At 39.3% G+C, this 17,885-nt stretch overlaps 1 protein-coding gene across 1 annotated transcript; it reads right to left on the bottom strand.

Moving 5' to 3' along the window:
• Window positions 1–1,334: 1,334 nt before the first annotated feature.
• On the bottom strand, window positions 1,335–5,202 carry LOC130985446 (uncharacterized). The gene is made up of 8 exons (XM_057908430.1): window positions 4,945–5,202; window positions 4,188–4,217; window positions 3,182–3,283; window positions 2,679–2,769; window positions 1,848–2,100; window positions 1,711–1,765; window positions 1,563–1,633; window positions 1,335–1,491 (listed from the first exon to the last, which is right to left on the bottom strand). The coding sequence occupies exons 1-8, from the start codon at window positions 5,050–5,052 to the stop codon at window positions 1,482–1,484; spliced, it is 720 nt and encodes a 239-aa protein (XP_057764413.1). The 5' UTR covers window positions 5,053–5,202; the 3' UTR covers window positions 1,335–1,481.
• Between the last annotated feature and the right edge of the window lie 12,683 nt (window positions 5,203–17,885).

Here is a 17,885-nt window from a genome sequence, read left to right on the forward strand (position 1 = left end):
ACTCCAATAGGCTCAGTTTCCTTTTTAGGTAAAAAAATTGTACTTAATTGGTGTGGACCACACCACTTTACTACCACTTTTCTACTAAAAAGTAAGTTTTCTTAATCTCCGTGCCCAAATGAAGTGAGCCTATTGGAGTGAGACGGAGGGAGTAAATTACAACTCACAAGTATTTTTTTTCTTAATAAATTGACAATTAAATTTATAGATTGTGTCACGGTAAAATCAAACTTAAATTTTTTTTTATTTTAAATATTAATTATTCTAATAGCTAAATCAATACACGCACACACTTACAAATACTTTATAAATACATATAGGTATTATATGAATATAAAGTAAAATGTTCCTTCATTTCTTTTTGTTTACGAAGAAAACTTTTAATATCTACTGGTGTGATGTAACTCTATTTTGTGCAGAGTATATATGCATCCAATTTACCAGCATAAGTTGAAAACAATATAGAATAATTAATGCATGGTTCTCAAATTATAGTTCATTTGTATCTCATGTTTATGCATATCTTTTTTTTTTTGGTTATGTCCCTTAAATTTATGTATAATTTATTTTTAAGCATTATCACACACATAATTTTTACAATTTTACTTTCGTAACTTACATTATGTACAATCTACCTAATAATATATTTCACGTGTGATAATTTTTCTCCACTATTAACACTCTAAACATATTTTTTCATTAAAACTTGTGCCAAAAACATCTATTTATATTTATGAGGGGTGGAAGGAATATAATAATAATAATAATAATAATAATAATAATAATAATAATAATAATAATAATAATAATAATAATAATAATAATAAGTTAGGATAAAGCCACATCTAAAGGGTGGTCAACAAAATATCGATTCTTGTAATCCCTCCATTAAAATAGTGTTAGAAGTAAGTGCTACGTGGTGTAATAAAAGTGATTTGAGTTTATTGTGATCTCAATTTAAAAGTAAGGATTTAGTAAATAATAAGGATAAAAATGATGGCTCATATGTAGAAATTAGAATATATAAATAGGTTAGTGTTAAAGTAATATATCGTGGGATAATACCTATAAATGAAATAAAATATTTTTTATGAGTATTCCAACATGACAAAATATAATAATTTTTAAGAGGCATGAATTATATTTTGTTTAACTAATCATCTCTTGCAAATGCCAAAAAATTAATGCATCGTACAACAACACCCTTTCTCGTATAGTCCAATTTATACTGATATTCAATTTTGACAATAGAGAAGGAAATTTCTACTTTGGTTGTATTTTGACCCACAATTTTTTTTATTTAGACATCTCAACTCCATTACGTATATATATAGAAACAACAAATGAGTACACTGCAAGTTGCTTTGGTAGAAATACAGTAAATTGGTAATTTTATTGGAGTATTTTCAAAATTCGAAGTGATTTTGAGCATATAATTGATGCTCCACTATCTCCGGTTGCAATTCAATCACACAAAGTGATTAGATTTTACTGCAAATGAAATATAAATACTCAGTTAGAAAATAAGTTGAAGGTTGAAGCAGAGTTTCTGGGCTCTCTACCGCGAGGAGACACTGGCGCATAGTGATTTGTAGGCATCGACGCAATGCTTAAATTGCTCTTGAGCAGCTGCCTGTAAAATCAAGAATCCATTTACAGAAGAGCAGAAAAGCACAAAGTGAAATAAATGAGAGATGAAAAATTAGTTACTCGTGCAGAAGGTTGATGCCTATCAGGGTGCCACTTCAAAGCAGACGAGCGAAAGCTGCATAACACACACCTCTCACAAATTCAAATTCAGACCAACGCATGATGCTTGAGAAATGCAATACAGTTTAAGTGCTTACGCAGTCTTGACATCTTCGATCTTCAGAGGACCAGTTTCCGGCAAACCAAGGACTTTCCGATCAGCATATGTCATGCTTCTAGCGCCCTGTTCGTTCAATCTACTGTTGCTCCCGTGATAATTTTCCGCCCACTCGGATCTCTGCTCCCAGCGTCTGAAGTTCCAATTGGAGCCTACTCTTCCAAAAGCAGCGAAAAATGCTTTTGCAGGGTCGTCATCACAATCGTCCAATGGGTTTTCTCTCTGATGCTTCCCTAAATATAGAAATATGTTGATGAAATTCTGCGAGGATTGAATTAGAAGAAGGCGAGATAAAACTTCGTAACACAGACTTAAATGTCTATTAACATTTAATAATCTATAGAGTAAATCAGTTGCACTACAAGAGTATCTTCAAATCAATAAGGCAGAAGAGAAACCTCTCATATTTTAGTACATTCTTTATTTAAGGACACTCCTATCGTGTATACAACCAAGTAGAGCTATTCTTTCTTACAATCTTCAAGAATAATTTTCAGGATTTCCAATCACGAACATGGTTCGATTTTCCTGAATTCTCTCACCATCTATAAACTTCTTAAGTTATCTTCGTGAGTTTGATGGAGTTCTTCAAAACTATGGTACGATGAACACAACACTTCAGCAGCACAGGACAAATACTTGACACAATCCCATATCAACGTGTCACATAATTTTTCTCCTTGATACAGGCAACAAGCCTGAAGAAGCTCCATCATTTGTGTGACAGGGAAAGGAGACCCATCAACCAGTGAAAGATGCAAAATCTAAACAGCCCACTAATGCAAGAAGAACTGCAAGAGGTGAAACTTACGTTTCAACTTTCTTTGGGCAGCTCTCTTAGAATGATGAGCGGCCTTTATTCGAGATTTCTTGTTTAACCTATCTGCATAGCCTGCCGCTCCCTTTCAAAACGAGAGAATGAAAAAAAAGGAACAGACAGCATTAATTAGTAACCCAATATGGGAAAAGGGGAGGGCAATACATACAATATCAATAAACAAGGTTGATGACAAAACTCAACAAAAACTGATTTTAAATAGTACGATCAAAATAAGATGGAAGCAGGATATCCTGACAACTGGAGAACCCCATGGTTAACAATTGGAAGTCAGGATCAAGAAAAAATCGTGGCAAAAACAATTCATGAGGCAGAATGTAATTGGTACACATGTAGATCTGCACATACAAAAATACTGGTGTAGATCTTACACACTAAAACATAGATTTTTAGAATTATACACTATAGAACCAGAGACTATAATTAAATATGAGGCCAGCCATGTATCCAAGTATATGTGTACGATAAATGCAGACCTCATGTCTTGATGTTGAGCACCCCCCGTTGTAGAGAATATCTTTAAGAGCTTTCTTCGTTGTGTCAGGCCGCTTCTGCCGTACTGTATATCTTATATAAGTCTGAAAAGAAAGTGCAGCAAATTATACTTAATGCATGAAAAAATAGTTGTTAAAGTGATAAAAGACATCCATCAGTCACAATCTGAACAAAGGAACGAGACTTCCCAGACATTGACAGAATGAGTTCAAGTTAGATATGACGCTGAGGTTAGGACTGCAAAGAAAACTCCAGTATCCAGAAAAGTGTCAGCAACTATGGACGAGGAGGTTGGAAAAGATGGAAATGCGATTTAATGAAGATTTACCACAAGTGCTAGGACAACATTACTCCACTTTGAAATGTGCCATTATGTGTACAACATCCAAATTCCAAACCCCTCCCCCTCCCTACCCCACCCCATGCAAGCATTACCAAGATATCAAGCTAACAGGTAACTGATCGTAAGATGAAACTTGTGAGCTATTGACGGAGAGAACATAGAACTGAAACAACTTTACTAAATCAATATACATCCATGCATAGGGCAATGACTATGAAGCATTACTCCAAGGATTCTCTATTGGATAAATCTAGTAGAAAGTGACTAGAAAGATATATTTGAACTTGTAGGTGCAAGAACGGGCATATTAAGAGTCTTTTTACTTGAAAATATGTACATATAATAAATATGGGATTGAGCAAAGAAAATTGATAATTAATTACAATCGTAAAATGAAAAACTTCAAAGATAAGGGTGGTAACAGACTAACAGTCACATCATGGTCATTAGAACGTATATAACTTAGACAATGCTAACAAAGAAAACAGAGTGGTGCTGGTCGATTTATGTAGGTGGCCCTATATAAGCATTGCAAAATATCTTGACTAAGTTTAGCTCAAGTTCAACGACACTTGCTTAAAACCCAAGTTAAACAAATATCTAATGCAATAATCTTTAACAAGAAACGAATGTAATTTGCCTACCTTCGATGGTTCTTCATCTCTTGTTACACCCTGCACCACATTCCAATCGTCAAAAGACTCAAAACACTACATTTCAGTATAAACATCTATATAACAGCTAGAAAGGTCAACTAGCAAATAATCACAAACATGAAAAGGTAAGAACATTGCATTGCCATCACAGCATTAAGGACCATTTCCAGAAAAAGTTCCAAACACAAACTGTGATCTGAAGGATGATAATTAAGAAAAACTGAACAAATTTTTGTCCATAAACTGGAAGAATTTTTAGGACTAAAAGTTAGAACTGTTAAGGACAACCAGACATGAAAATATGGTGGAGATATAAGGGCTATATTAACAAACAAAAAACATATAAAAACAATGAAAAAAATGTAACAACACAGCTGTTTCTTCGTACATTCAAACGAATGAAAAATCAATTATATTGCATCAACACAAGAAACAATTCCCTCCCAACAGTAACCCAGAAGTCAAGATTCAAACTTTGAATAATAGCCAGCTAAGAGAGCATCGCGACGCACACACCTCCAAGCTTAAGTGTAGAAACGCAAATCTCTGTAACAATCGACTGCCCGGAACCAATTTATTCAAACATAATTAAGCCCCATATTTACCCAAAGTATACAGAAGAAGCAAAAAAAATCAGAAAAATGACTAAACAGAGTAAGCACGTGGATACGCATACAGATATTAAGACATAAACACACAAACTTAGCTAACTCAAAATTCCAGAAGGTGAAATCAAGAATCTTACACTTGAATGTAATGAAGCCAAATGGGGTGCTGCCGCTGCTAGTCTCGTCGATTGAGTAACGGTGTTGTTGAGGATCAATAGGTTTCGACATCTCTGTAAAATTTGCATGATAAAATCTTATGATTGTTGATTAGAACAAATTGGGAACACGAATTGGATGCAAATTGTATTTACGAAGGTGCAGTGTTTCGCAATTGAAATGGAAATCTTGGTCCAAAGACCGAGCCGGTTTGATTTCCATTTGGTTGGTTCGGCTGCTCGAGTCGATTCTTTTGTTTAATTTCTCCATTTTATTTCTTCTTTTAAATGAGTTAATATATAAAACTATCCACTTTCATATTGTAAAGATAAAAATTGTCCACTAAGATAAAAATAATAAAAACTGTCCACTTTTTAATTGAAAAGACAAAAATACCCTCCTTTAAAAATATCTACTCTCTCTCCAGGTCTCTCATTCTCTTCTCTCTTTCCACTCTCTTTCTCTCTCTTCTCCCTCACGTATGCTCTCTTCCCCCTTCTCTCTCTCTCTCTCTCTCTCTCTCCCCCTCCCTTCGAGCTATCGCCGGCAAAGCGCCACCGCCTCTGCCATCTCTTGCTTCGCCGCCGCCTCCGGCCTCGTCGCCTCCGCCATCTCTCTCTCTTTCTCTCCCTCTCCCCCATCGCCACAGCGCCGCACCCAATCGCTAGAGCCACCGTAGAACCCTCCACCACCGAGGCTAGCGGTGACAACCACCACCACGGAACCCCCCAAAACTCAGCCCCTCACCACCACCGCAGAATCCCTCTCCATCGCAGAGGCAAGCCGCTGCCGACGAAAGTCGCGCCGCCTAGGGTTTCATTCCCTTAGATCTGCGCCACCTCTGCTCACCTTCCGGCCAAACAATGCGGCGCCAGTAGGCATCCCCATCCACGGCAACTTTCGGCGAGCCTCCTTCCCAGGCAAAATCGCCGGTCAAAAAGAAGAAGAAGCGCGAACGCGGCGCCGCTGCTCTCTGCCTCCACACGATCTGCGCCGCGTTGAATTTAATTTGTGTTTGATTTGGCAGATTTGGGGACAAAGCTTACTGATGCTAAAAAGACCATGTCTGCTGATTGATTTGGGATTTGCACAGTTGATTTGTGCATGTATATTGATTGGGGATTTGCGGTTGATTTGTGGAGAATCTTGGGGATTTGATTAATTGGAGTTGGAATGTTTGTTGCTAGGAAATTGTGATGTCATTTGTAAATAGATTTGATTATTTCGTGATAGCATTTGGATTAGTTTTCCGATGCATTGTATATCCAACGAGCTTGATTCTTGTTTAATTCTCTATTTGTTTTGATTTTTTTTTAGTGATGATTTATGAATTTTATTTGAGAGATTGGATAAAAGAGAAAAATATAATTTTGATAATTAATCATTAATGATCTTGAATTAATAATCAGATCTATAAATTCTTCACAGTTTAATGTTCTTGAATTCACAATCAGATTTATAAATTTACAACTTAATATTCTTGAATTCACAATCATATCTATGAATTCACAATTTAATATTTTTTAATTCACAACTACATCTGTGAATTCACAATGAAAATTCGAATTCACAACCAAAATAAATTATAGTTTTAGTTGTGAATTCAAACTTTAAAAACTCAAATTCACAATTACTTGAATTAAATTCTGGTTGTGAATTCGACTGATTGTGAATTCACAACAAAAAAATTCTGGTTGTGAATTCGACTGGTTATGAATTCACAACCAAAAAATTCTAACTGTGAATTAAATTTTGGTTGTAAATTCACAACCAAAAAATTCTTGTTGTGACTATGTAGGGTTTAGGGTTTAGGTTTTAGGGTTTAAGGTTTATGGCATAGGGTAGGGTTTAGAGTGGGTTTAGGGTTTAGAGCAGGTTTACGGTTTAGGGTTTAGAGTGGATTAGGGTTTAGGGTTTAGAGTGGCTTAGGCTTGTGAATTAACAATAAAAAAATTCTTGTTGTGAGTTCGACTGTTTAAGGTTCAGGGTTTAGGGTTTATAATTCACAACTAAGGTTTACGGTTTCAGTTCAGTTCAGTTATGAATTTACTGTTTGGTGGACGTCGTATACCACCAAATAATTCCTGCGGAATTACCAAAATAAATTAGTATATTGGTAAGCAGGGTCGATCCCACAGAGAGCAGATAAAAATCATTCAATTCCCTAAATCTATTAAATTTTGGTGATGCCACCACGCCTTAACTTTGGAGAAAATATTAATTAAACTAAAAACGCAGAATTAAATCAAGTAAAATAAGCTTGAAGTAAATATATGAAAAAGGGTAATTCGGCTCAAATAAATCCACTCTTATTCAACTCTGATCCTCGACGCAATAATTAATCAATCCCTACCAACCAACCAGTTATAGGATACCGTGAAACGCAACGGACGTACCCCAATTCCTACTTACGGTGTCGATAAACAGCTGGAGACGCCAGACCTGCTTATTTCCCTTATTAAAATATAACCTAGCTGGAGACGCCAGACCTAGATTTAATATTCTAATAGCATTACGATGAAGGAACCCAATTTATACCAATTATCCTAGAGACGCTAGTGATAATTAATATACCAATTAATTCCTACTACGAACATGGTAGTTGTGTCACTAATCAGCCCTATTCCAACAATTACGGATTGGCAGGAACTAATTGACTGTAATCCAATTAAACTTAAGTTGATCAGGCTTAAATAAAATCAGAATTATCTTTGAACCTAGGAATTAATCGGAATCAATAGGAATTAATTTTAAACCAATTAGGTCTCACAGATCATTAAATTAGAGTTTCATTATTCTCGCCGAATTAAAAGATTTAGCTACTCATGCTTAAAATAAAAACAATCAAATAAATAAAAATAAACATAAAGAAAATAACGAACAAAGCTATAAAATAAATTGCAAGAATTAAAGTAACCCTTGAACCAATTGAAGAAATAATCGTCTGCTCCTTCGAACAAATTCCAGCCACAATTCTCGTATTAACAGAACAAGAATTAAAACTAAATAACTATGAAATCAAGAGACTAAAACGTGGGGAATCGGAAATTGCTTGGAAGAAAAAGGGTTGCATGAAAAAATATAAAACAAAGTCAACTGCTATCTCTCTAATTCAAATATTGCGGCTGGAGTTGTAAAAGTGAATATGTCTTGCTAAGAAATTATAAAACCTAATTAATCTCTATCTCCAAGCATGCATGCGGCTGAAGTGTATGCAAAATAAATTAAGAGCCCTAATCTCATCAGAGTCCTATATGCGGCGCTTATGGAAACAAAAGTAGGGAATTAAAATTCCCTTAAGCTACCGCCTAACCTAAATAACATGGGCTTCGGCCCTAAACTCAATTAATACCCAAAATAAAATAAAACTAAGAGTTTTGAGCTTCATAAAAATATAACAAGTAATTAAAAACTCAATCTCTACTTTCTTCCATCTTCACGTCGAATCCCATCGCAAACTCGTCTTTCTCCACTTTCTTCCAATTAGCAGCTCCATCTCCAATTCTTCTCATTCCTGCGCCAAAACATAGCAGAACATGTAATATCACATGAAACCACGGCGAAACGCACACTAAATTAGGTAGCTAAAATACACACATCAAATCCCCTCACACTTAGATCATACTTGTCCTCAAGTATGAAATAAGAGAAGAATCAATGGTGAAATTCAGCCCCTAGAAGCAACTCCCTTCCTTGACACGAAGACTCTAGAAACGAAAGAACTGAAAACAGACACAACTACACACGCAAAGAACAGGAAAGTAGAAAGGAAAACGAGATAAGACACAAACAAACCAAACGACTAGCCAAGCAATATCAAAGCATCAGGAATGCAACAGTCTATCAAATCGAATCATGCAATTCACCATCACTTCCCAACTCTCGAACTAAGAACATGAACCTCCAAAGTGTGTTTCCATCATCAATCCAGTCCAAATTAGGCAATAATGAGTGCAACTCTCACGCTCATTCAATCTCTCCATAAGATAAGGTAATTCTCACACAAGGGAAACTCCAATTAGTCATGATATTTCGCAGTCACATTATGGCTCAAAAAGGTCTTTCTTCTTTGATTGTAATGGGGCTAAGGACTATCAATGATGTAGGCATGATCCTATGGGTCCTAAGCTCAAACATTGAAGATCAAATATCGTGCATGCTCGAATCAAATCACACCCGAAGAATTCTAAACATATGAGGAGCAACTTCCAACTCAACTATGGGCAACAACCATCAAACAACTCAATGCATGTATACTAATTCAACCTTGGTGCAACCTTTATTTTCTCTTTTTTTTTCTATTTTTTTTTCTTCTTTTTTTTTCATCTTTTTTTTTTCTTTTTTCTACACCACTTCATTAAAACAATACAATCATGCAAAGAGTACATCAAAACAATCTGCCCAACTGTCAATCATCATCCTCTGTTCGGCCAAACAGACCATCTGTCCTAGATTCAGAATGTAATTTCGGCTCAGGTTCTGTTTGGGCAAACAAGCATCCTTATGCACATTCCTCAAAAATTCAATTAGGATGTAATTCAATTCTAACATGCACAATGGGACCAAAGAGAAGGTTCACAAAAAACAGGCCTTGGCTATATATATATAGTGACTAATATGAACAATCTCGGCAAGGCTCAAACATGGCTCACTAGGGGTTAGTGTACGGGTAGGAATTCAAAAGCAGGCCAATTGGCTACCCTAGTGCCTCTTATCATTCACCACATATGACACACTTGATATCACGACTTCATGGGTAATCAAATCTCTCAAAACAAAAATTAGTAGAGAGTGCTCTACTCTATTAAGCTCAATACCTCACTTATGTGTAGTTTAGATTCACTCATCAACCTTATTTTGTCATTCCAGACATCATGTAATCAAAACACACATTGTCAATCACAAGCTCTCAATTCTTAAGTCGGGAAAGATCAAGTTATCACACCTATTCAATCTAACATCATGCTCCAACAACTGAACTTATCAATTACTTTGGCTAGAAGACTCACAAGACTCAACATAAACTGACTCAACAAGCAAAGACTCAACAACGCCCCCCCCTCACACTTAAATTTTGTTTGCCCTCAAGCAAAACAAAATAAAGCATAAGTAAAGGGCAACGAAAAACACAGAACAACACTCAAAACATAAAAACTAACACAAGAACAAACAAAACGAAAAGGAAAAAGGAAAGGAATCACCGCGTGCGCTGCCGCCGCAGCTCCTGTCTGATCGTGGCGCTCAGGTTGGCTATGCTCTCCTGCAATGCTGCTACGTGCCCGTCCATCCTTTTTTTTTTTTAAACGAAAAGAAAACATAAAGAAAAGAAATAACTTAAAGAAAATTAAACTCTTCCTAGAAACTTAAAGTATGTGAAAATTAAAAGAAAAGGAAAGCAAAACGGGAAATAAAAGGGAAAGAAAGTCGGGTTGCCTCCCGATAAGCGCCATTTTTTTAACGCCGTCGGCTCGACTTCCAACTTTGCTCACGAAACCTTCAGAGGCAGGAGTGAAATTTCTTCCACGTCTGCCACGGGTGATGTATCATAATACGGCTTCAATCGATGGCCATTGACGGTAAACGTCTTCGCCGTATCCAAACTGCGAATCTCAAATGCTCCGTTTGGGCAAACAGACTGTATAACGAAGGGGCCAATCCACTTCGTCTTCAATTTCCCGGGCATCAATCGCAGCTTTGATTGGAACAACAGCACCCTTTGGCCGACTTCAAATGTCTTTCCTCGCAGATTCTTGTCGTGCCACATCTTGGTGCGATCCTTGTACCACGCCGCTGCGTCATAAGCTTCAAGACGAAGCTCTTCCAACTCTTGAAGTTGAAATCTCCTCTCCTCCTCACACTTGGGCGTTTGCATGTTCACTTTCTTGATTGCCCAATATGCTCTATGCTCCAATCCAACAGGTAAGTGACACATCTTCCCAAAAATCAAGCGATAAGGTGACATGCCAATGGGAGTTTTGTAGGCCGTTCGATAAGCCCACAATGCATCGTCTAGCCTTGAACTCCAATCCTTCCTTGATGGATTCACCGTCTTCTCCAAGATTTGCTTTATCTCCCGATTAGACACTTCAGCTTGCCCGTTTGTTTGAGGATGATAGGGAGTAGCCAATCTATGTTGAACTCCATACTTCCGCATCAAAGCTTCAATCGTGCGGTTGCAAAAATGAGTCCCTTGATCGCTTATCACCGCTCGCGGTACTCCATACCTTGTGAAAATATGAGACTTCAAGAATGCAGCGACCACCTTGGAGTCATTCGTTCTGGTGGCTTTCGCTTCTACCCATTTCGAGACATAGTCGACGGCGAGCAATATGTAGAGATTCCCGAATGAACTCGGAAACGGCCCCATAAAATCCATCCCCCACACATCGAATACCTCACAAAAAATCAGCGGAACTTGAGGCATCTCATCTCATTTGGAAATACTCCCGGTCAGTTGACATCTCCCACAGCTTTTGCAAAACAAGTAAGCACTTCTATTCAACGTGGGCCAGAAGAATCCTGAATCGAGCACCTTCCGAGCTATCCTCTTGGGGCCAAAGTGTCCTCCACAAGCGAGAGAATGGCAGTGCAAGAGAATTTCCTGTTGTTCCGCCTCGGGAATGCATCGGCGTATAACTTGATCGGCTCCAACTTTCCACAAGTAAGGCTCATCCCAGAAATAATACTTACACTCACTCCTTAGTTTCATCCGCTGTGCTTTTGTGAACAGAGGTGGAAATTGTCCAGATGTCAAGTAATTGACGATATCGGCAAACCAAGGTTCGGGATTACCCTTGACAACGACTGAATGTGCTGCTGGCTCGGACAGAGGGCTCTGTTTGGGCAAACAGACAGCCGAACAGGTCTGGATAGCATAAAGATGCTCTTCTGGGAAAGCTTCGTTGATAGGGCTCTCATCTTCCTCTTGCTGGACTAAACGACTTAAATGGTCAGCCACTTGATTCTCCGCTCCCTTCTTATCCCGAATCTCCCAATCAAACTCCTGCAACAAAAGAATCCATCTAATCAAACGTGGTTTAGACTCCTTCATGGTCCGTGTAGACAATTATTTTCGCCCCCAAAAGATATGAACAGAACTTTTCAAAGGCAAAAATAATCGCCAACATCTCCTTTTCTGTTGTTGCATAGTTGCATTGGGCGAGATTCAACGTCTTTGAAGCGTAATAAATTACATGGCTCTCCTTCCCCATCTTTTGTCCAAGCACCGCACCCACAGCATGGTCACTAGCGTCGCACATGAGCTCAAAAGGAAGGTTCCAGTCAGGTGGTTGCATAATCGGAGCCGTGGTCAACTTGGTTTTCAACAAGTCAAACGCCTGCTTGCAGTCGTCTGTTAGGGCAAACGGAACATCATTCTGCAGCAGATGTGTCAATGGTTGCGCGATCTTTGCGAAATCCTTGATGAATCGCCTGTAGAATCCAGCGTGACCAAGAAAACCTCGAATCTCCTTCACATTTGTAGGGTACGGCAGCTTCGCTATCAAATCCACCTTCGCCTTGTCCACTTGAATCCCCCTTTCTGAAACAACATGGCCCAAAACGATGCCCTCCTTGACCATAAAATGACACTTTTCAAAATTCAAGATCAGATTCTTCTCCACACAACGTGTCAACACCTTCTCCAAATTGTCAAGGCAGCCCTCAAACGATGCTCCATAAACTGTAAAATCGTCCATAAAGATCTCGATGCTCTTCTCAATCAAATCATAAAAAATACTCATCATACATCTTTGGAAAGTGCCAGGTGCATTGCACAATCCAAACGGCATCATCTTGCAAGCATATGTTCCAAACGGGCAGGTGAAGGTCGTCTTCTCTTGATCTTCTTGATTGACATGAATTTGAAAATAGCCACTATATCCATCCAAGAAGCAAAAGAATGATTGTCCAGCTAGGCGCTCCAACATCTGATCAATGAACGGTAGAGGAAAATGGTCCTTGCGAGTGGCTGCATTTAACTTTCGGTAATCGATGCACATCCTTCATCCAGTAACAAGACGCATCGGCACCAACTCATTCTTCTCATTCTCAACCACTTGCAACCCCGACTTCTTTGGCACCATGTGAATCGCCCACTTGCTGTCAGAGATAGGATAAATGATTCCCAAAGCGAGAAGCTTTAGAATCTCCTTAAGCACGATCTCCCTCATGTTCGGATTCAACTTCCTCTGCGGGTCTCTAACAGGTTTAACATCCGGCTCCATCAAGATGTAATGTTGACACACGTCAGGACTTATACCAGTGATGTCCGCTAGTGTCCACCCAATCGTCTTCTTGTGCCTCTTAAGCACGGTGATCAACTGCTGCTCCTGGCTTGCGGTCAGATCGCTGCTAATGATGACTGGAAGAGTATCGGCATCCCCCAAGTAGACATACTTCAGATTCTGAGGTAGAGGCTTGAGCTCCAGTTCAGGTGGCTTCTCATCGGATCTCAGTGGTCTGTCGTATGGTGTCTGTTTGGGCAAACAGAACTGGCTTCCCGAACTGACCACCTCTGGTTGTGCATAAAGAGACATGATGGCCTCCTTGACCTCTGCATCGTTCATCCCTTGAGCATCAAAATCTGTCCAACTCTTGATCATAGTGAGCTCCAACTTATCCTGCATGAATTCGGTCTCAAGAAATTCTTGGACGAGAGGGTCAATCACATCAATAGAATAAGCATTTTCAGCATCATTAGGAGTTTTCATGGCATCATCCATACTAAAAGTGTATTTCTCCCCATGATAATCCAGACAAATCGTGCCATTACTAACATCTATGATGGACTTTGCAGTTCTTAGGAACGGACGACCTAAAAGGACTCCCGTTGAACCATTAGATTGCACTCCACTCATCCTCACCACATAGAAATCGGCAGGATAAACAAAATTATTCACACTCACAAGAACATTCTCAAGCAAACCCTCGGGATAAACACAAGACCTATCGGCTAACTGAATGACTACTCTAGTATCTACCAACTCTACACCCGACAATCTATTGTAAACAGTGAGAGGCATAACATTGATAGACGCTCCTAAGTCACACATAATATGCTCGATCCTAGTATCACCAATGTAAATGGGAAGAGAAAACATACCAGGATCTTTGCATTTGGCGGGCAACTCCTTCTTGAGTGCAGCTGAAACGTTCTCGCCCATCACAATCTTTCCAGTTGCCTTGGACTTTCCAGCTATGAAGTCCTTCACAAATTTCCTAAAAGGAGGAATTTTCAGTGCTTGCAAGAATGAAAGATTCACTTCAAGTTTGCCGAAGATCTTCACAAAATCGATGAGCTCCTCTTCCGGCTTCTTCCTCGCCAACCTTCCTGGAAAGGGAACTGATGTTGCAGCCTTGGGATCATGTAAGCTCAACGGTTTAGAGACCTCGGTCTGCTCCTCTTCGTTGGATTCAAGTGCTGCTCCTTTCCCTTTCTGCTCAGCTGTCGGCCCCTTGTTCTGTTTGGCCAAACGGGGCTGTTCTGCCTGCTGAATGGCTGGATCCGTCGTGCCAACAGAATGCTCGAATTCTTCCACACGAAATTCGACTCCAGGATCTACCTGCGGTCCATCTTGAGAGTTCTGGGGTGTTGGTCCGTCCAACTCTGTACCGCTCCTCAGGGTGATCTTGTTGACATTCTCCTTGGGATTCACATGAACTTGAGATGGCAAAGTCCCATTATTTCCCTTAAGCTGATTCATGGATGTGGCGAGCTGAGACATCTGACGAGATAGTCCCTCGATTTGCACCTTCTGCTCGGCTTGAGATTGTTGAAGTTGTTGCACATTATTTTGCAGAAATTGCTGGTTGCCAATCAAATCCGCCATCATCTCCTCAAGTGACTTGCCTTGCTTCTCGGGAGGATGTTGCTGAGCTTGTGGAGCTTGATACCCCGTCCTTTGATGTGGAGGACGGTAGTTTTGCTGCTGTGGTTGCTGCATCGTTGGTGGTTGCTTCGGCTCGGGATCTCTCCATCGGAAATTTGGATGGTTTCTCCATGGAGCATTGTGATTGTTCGCGTACTGGTCCCGTTTGGGCAAATGGGGCAGTGGCGCGTCACAGCTATAAAAATTATGGGAAGAATTCGCTTGAGCTTGATATTCTTCCTCACCCCCTGTGCACTGCAAGCTCGTATGGCCAAAGTTTCCACACGCTCCACATGGTTTTTCCGTCGGTTGTCCAGCGCTCGCCACTTTCTCCACCACAGTGCTTAGCATTCTCTCCATCCTTCCCAATCTCTCTTCTAACTTGTCATCCAAATTTGAGGAGCTTGCTTGCGCAGCTTTCTTGAGCATTTGAATGCGTGGCTCATCATATTCCCTCGTAGCTTCCACCAAGTGTTGAATTAATCTTTTGGCTTCACTCACCGTGTTTTGGGAAAATCCCCCTCCACTTGCTGAGTTCACCAAATTCTTAGTGTCAACGGTCATCCCTTGGTAGAAATACTGCAACAAGTCACCCTCAGAAAACTTGTGGTTTGGGCAACTATCCACCAATCTTCTAAATCTGGTCCAGTAGGCGCTTAACGATTCATCATACTCCTGCTTTGCACCACTGATCTCCTTCTTTAGCGCGTTCGTCTTGGTGGGAGGGAAAAAGTGCTCCAGGAATAGCTTTTTCATCTCCGCCCATGTAGTGATAGAATAAGGTGGGAGACTCGCGAACCAAGAGTTCGCCTCTGCTGTCATGGTGAAGGGAAAAGCAGCTAATCTGAAGTGTTCCTCCGTTACTCCAGTAGGGCGCTTCTGTACCTTGCAGATCTTGAGGAATTCGCTTAGGTATATGGATCTTCTCCTTTTTTTCCGTAGTACTTAGGAAGAACATTAAGCAACCCAAGCTTAATTTCGATAGCAGTAGCAGCCGCCGGCATCCGGATCGGAGTTGGAGGGTCATCAGCTTCGTGGCTGGAGAGATCGCACAGTCTCGGATCGTCAGCCATGTCACTCTCAGTACTTGCAACCGAAATTGAGTCGGTTTCTTCTTCAAAGTCTGATTCTGTCTCTGAGTCGTGGTCTGTTTGGGCAAACGGAACCTCTTCAGCAGCGACAGAACCGGGTTTCTCCTCGACAAACTGCTCCGGTCGAACGGGAAGGTCAGCCTGCGAATCCAGCAGATCCAGTAGCTTCCTCGCCTTCGCCTCCTTCCTTAGCTTCTTCGCGGTCTTCTCAATTTCACTATCAAAGAGGAGGTTTGGCTTGGACGATCTGCTCATAAACAAAGAAAATAAAAAAAAAGAAAAATAGACAAAGGGAAAAGAATTAATTAACACCGCTCCCCGGCAACGGCGCCAATTTGGTGGACGTCGTATACCACCAAATAATTCCTGCGGAATTACCAAAATAAATTAGTATATTGGTAAGCAGGGTCGATCCCACAGAGAGCAGATAAAAATCATTCAATTCCCTAAATCTATTAAATTTTGGTGATGCCACCACGCCTTAACTTTGGAGAAAATATTAATTAAACTAAAAACGCAGAATTAAATCAAGTAAAATAAGCTTGAAGTAAATATATGAAAAAGGGTAATTCGGCTCAAATAAATCCACTCTTATTCAACTCTGATCCTCGACGCAATAATTAATCAATCCCTACCAACCAACCAGTTATAGGATACCGTGAAACGCAACGGACGTACCCCAATTCCTACTTACGGTGTCGATAAACAGCTGGAGACGCCAGACCTGCTTATTTCCCTTATTAAAATATAACCTAGCTGGAGACGCCAGACCTAGATTTAATATTCTAATAGCATTACGATGAAGGAACCCAATTTATACCAATTATCCTAGAGACGCTAGTGATAATTAATATACCAATTAATTCCTACTACGAACATGGTAGTTGTGTCACTAATCAGCCCTATTCCAACAATTACGGATTGGCAGGAACTAATTGACTGTAATCCAATTAAACTTAAGTTGATCAGGCTTAAATAAAATCAGAATTATCTTTGAACCTAGGAATTAATCGGAATCAATAGGAATTAATTTTAAACCAATTAGGTCTCACAGATCATTAAATTAGAGTTTCATTATTCTCGCCGAATTAAAAGATTTAGCTACTCATGCTTAAAATAAAAACAATCAAATAAATAAAAATAAACATAAAGAAAATAACGAACAAAGCTATAAAATAAATTGCAAGAATTAAAGTAACCCTTGAACCAATTGAAGAAATAATCGTCTGCTCCTTCGAACAAATTCCAGCCACAATTCTCGTATTAACAGAACAAGAATTAAAACTAAATAACTATGAAATCAAGAGACTAAAACGTGGGGAATCGGAAATTGCTTGGAAGAAAAAGGGTTGCATGAAAAAATATAAAACAAAGTCAACTGCTATCTCTCTAATTCAAATATTGCGGCTGGAGTTGTAAAAGTGAATATGTCTTGCTAAGAAATTATAAAACCTAATTAATCTCTATCTCCAAGCATGCATGCGGCTGAAGTGTATGCAAAATAAATTAAGAGCCCTAATCTCATCAGAGTCCTATATGCGGCGCTTATGGAAACAAAAGTAGGGAATTAAAATTCCCTTAAGCTACCGCCTAACCTAAATAACATGGGCTTCGGCCCTAAACTCAATTAATACCCAAAATAAAATAAAACTAAGAGTTTTGAGCTTCATAAAAATATAACAAGTAATTAAAAACTCAATCTCTACTTTCTTCCATCTTCACGTCGAATCCCATCGCAAACTCGTCTTTCTCCACTTTCTTCCAATTAGCAGCTCCATCTCCAATTCTTCTCATTCCTGCGCCAAAACATAGCAGAACATGTAATATCACATGAAACCACGGCGAAACGCACACTAAATTAGGTAGCTAAAATACACACATCACTGTTTCAGTTCAGTTGTGAATTCACAATTATAATAATTCATAACTAGGGTTTAGGTTTAGGATTTAGGGTTTAGGGTT

The sequence above is a fragment of the Salvia miltiorrhiza genome, chromosome 5, assembly GCF_028751815.1.
Source record: "Salvia miltiorrhiza cultivar Shanhuang (shh) chromosome 5, IMPLAD_Smil_shh, whole genome shotgun sequence".
NCBI classification, from domain to species: domain Eukaryota; kingdom Viridiplantae; phylum Streptophyta; class Magnoliopsida; order Lamiales; family Lamiaceae; genus Salvia; species Salvia miltiorrhiza.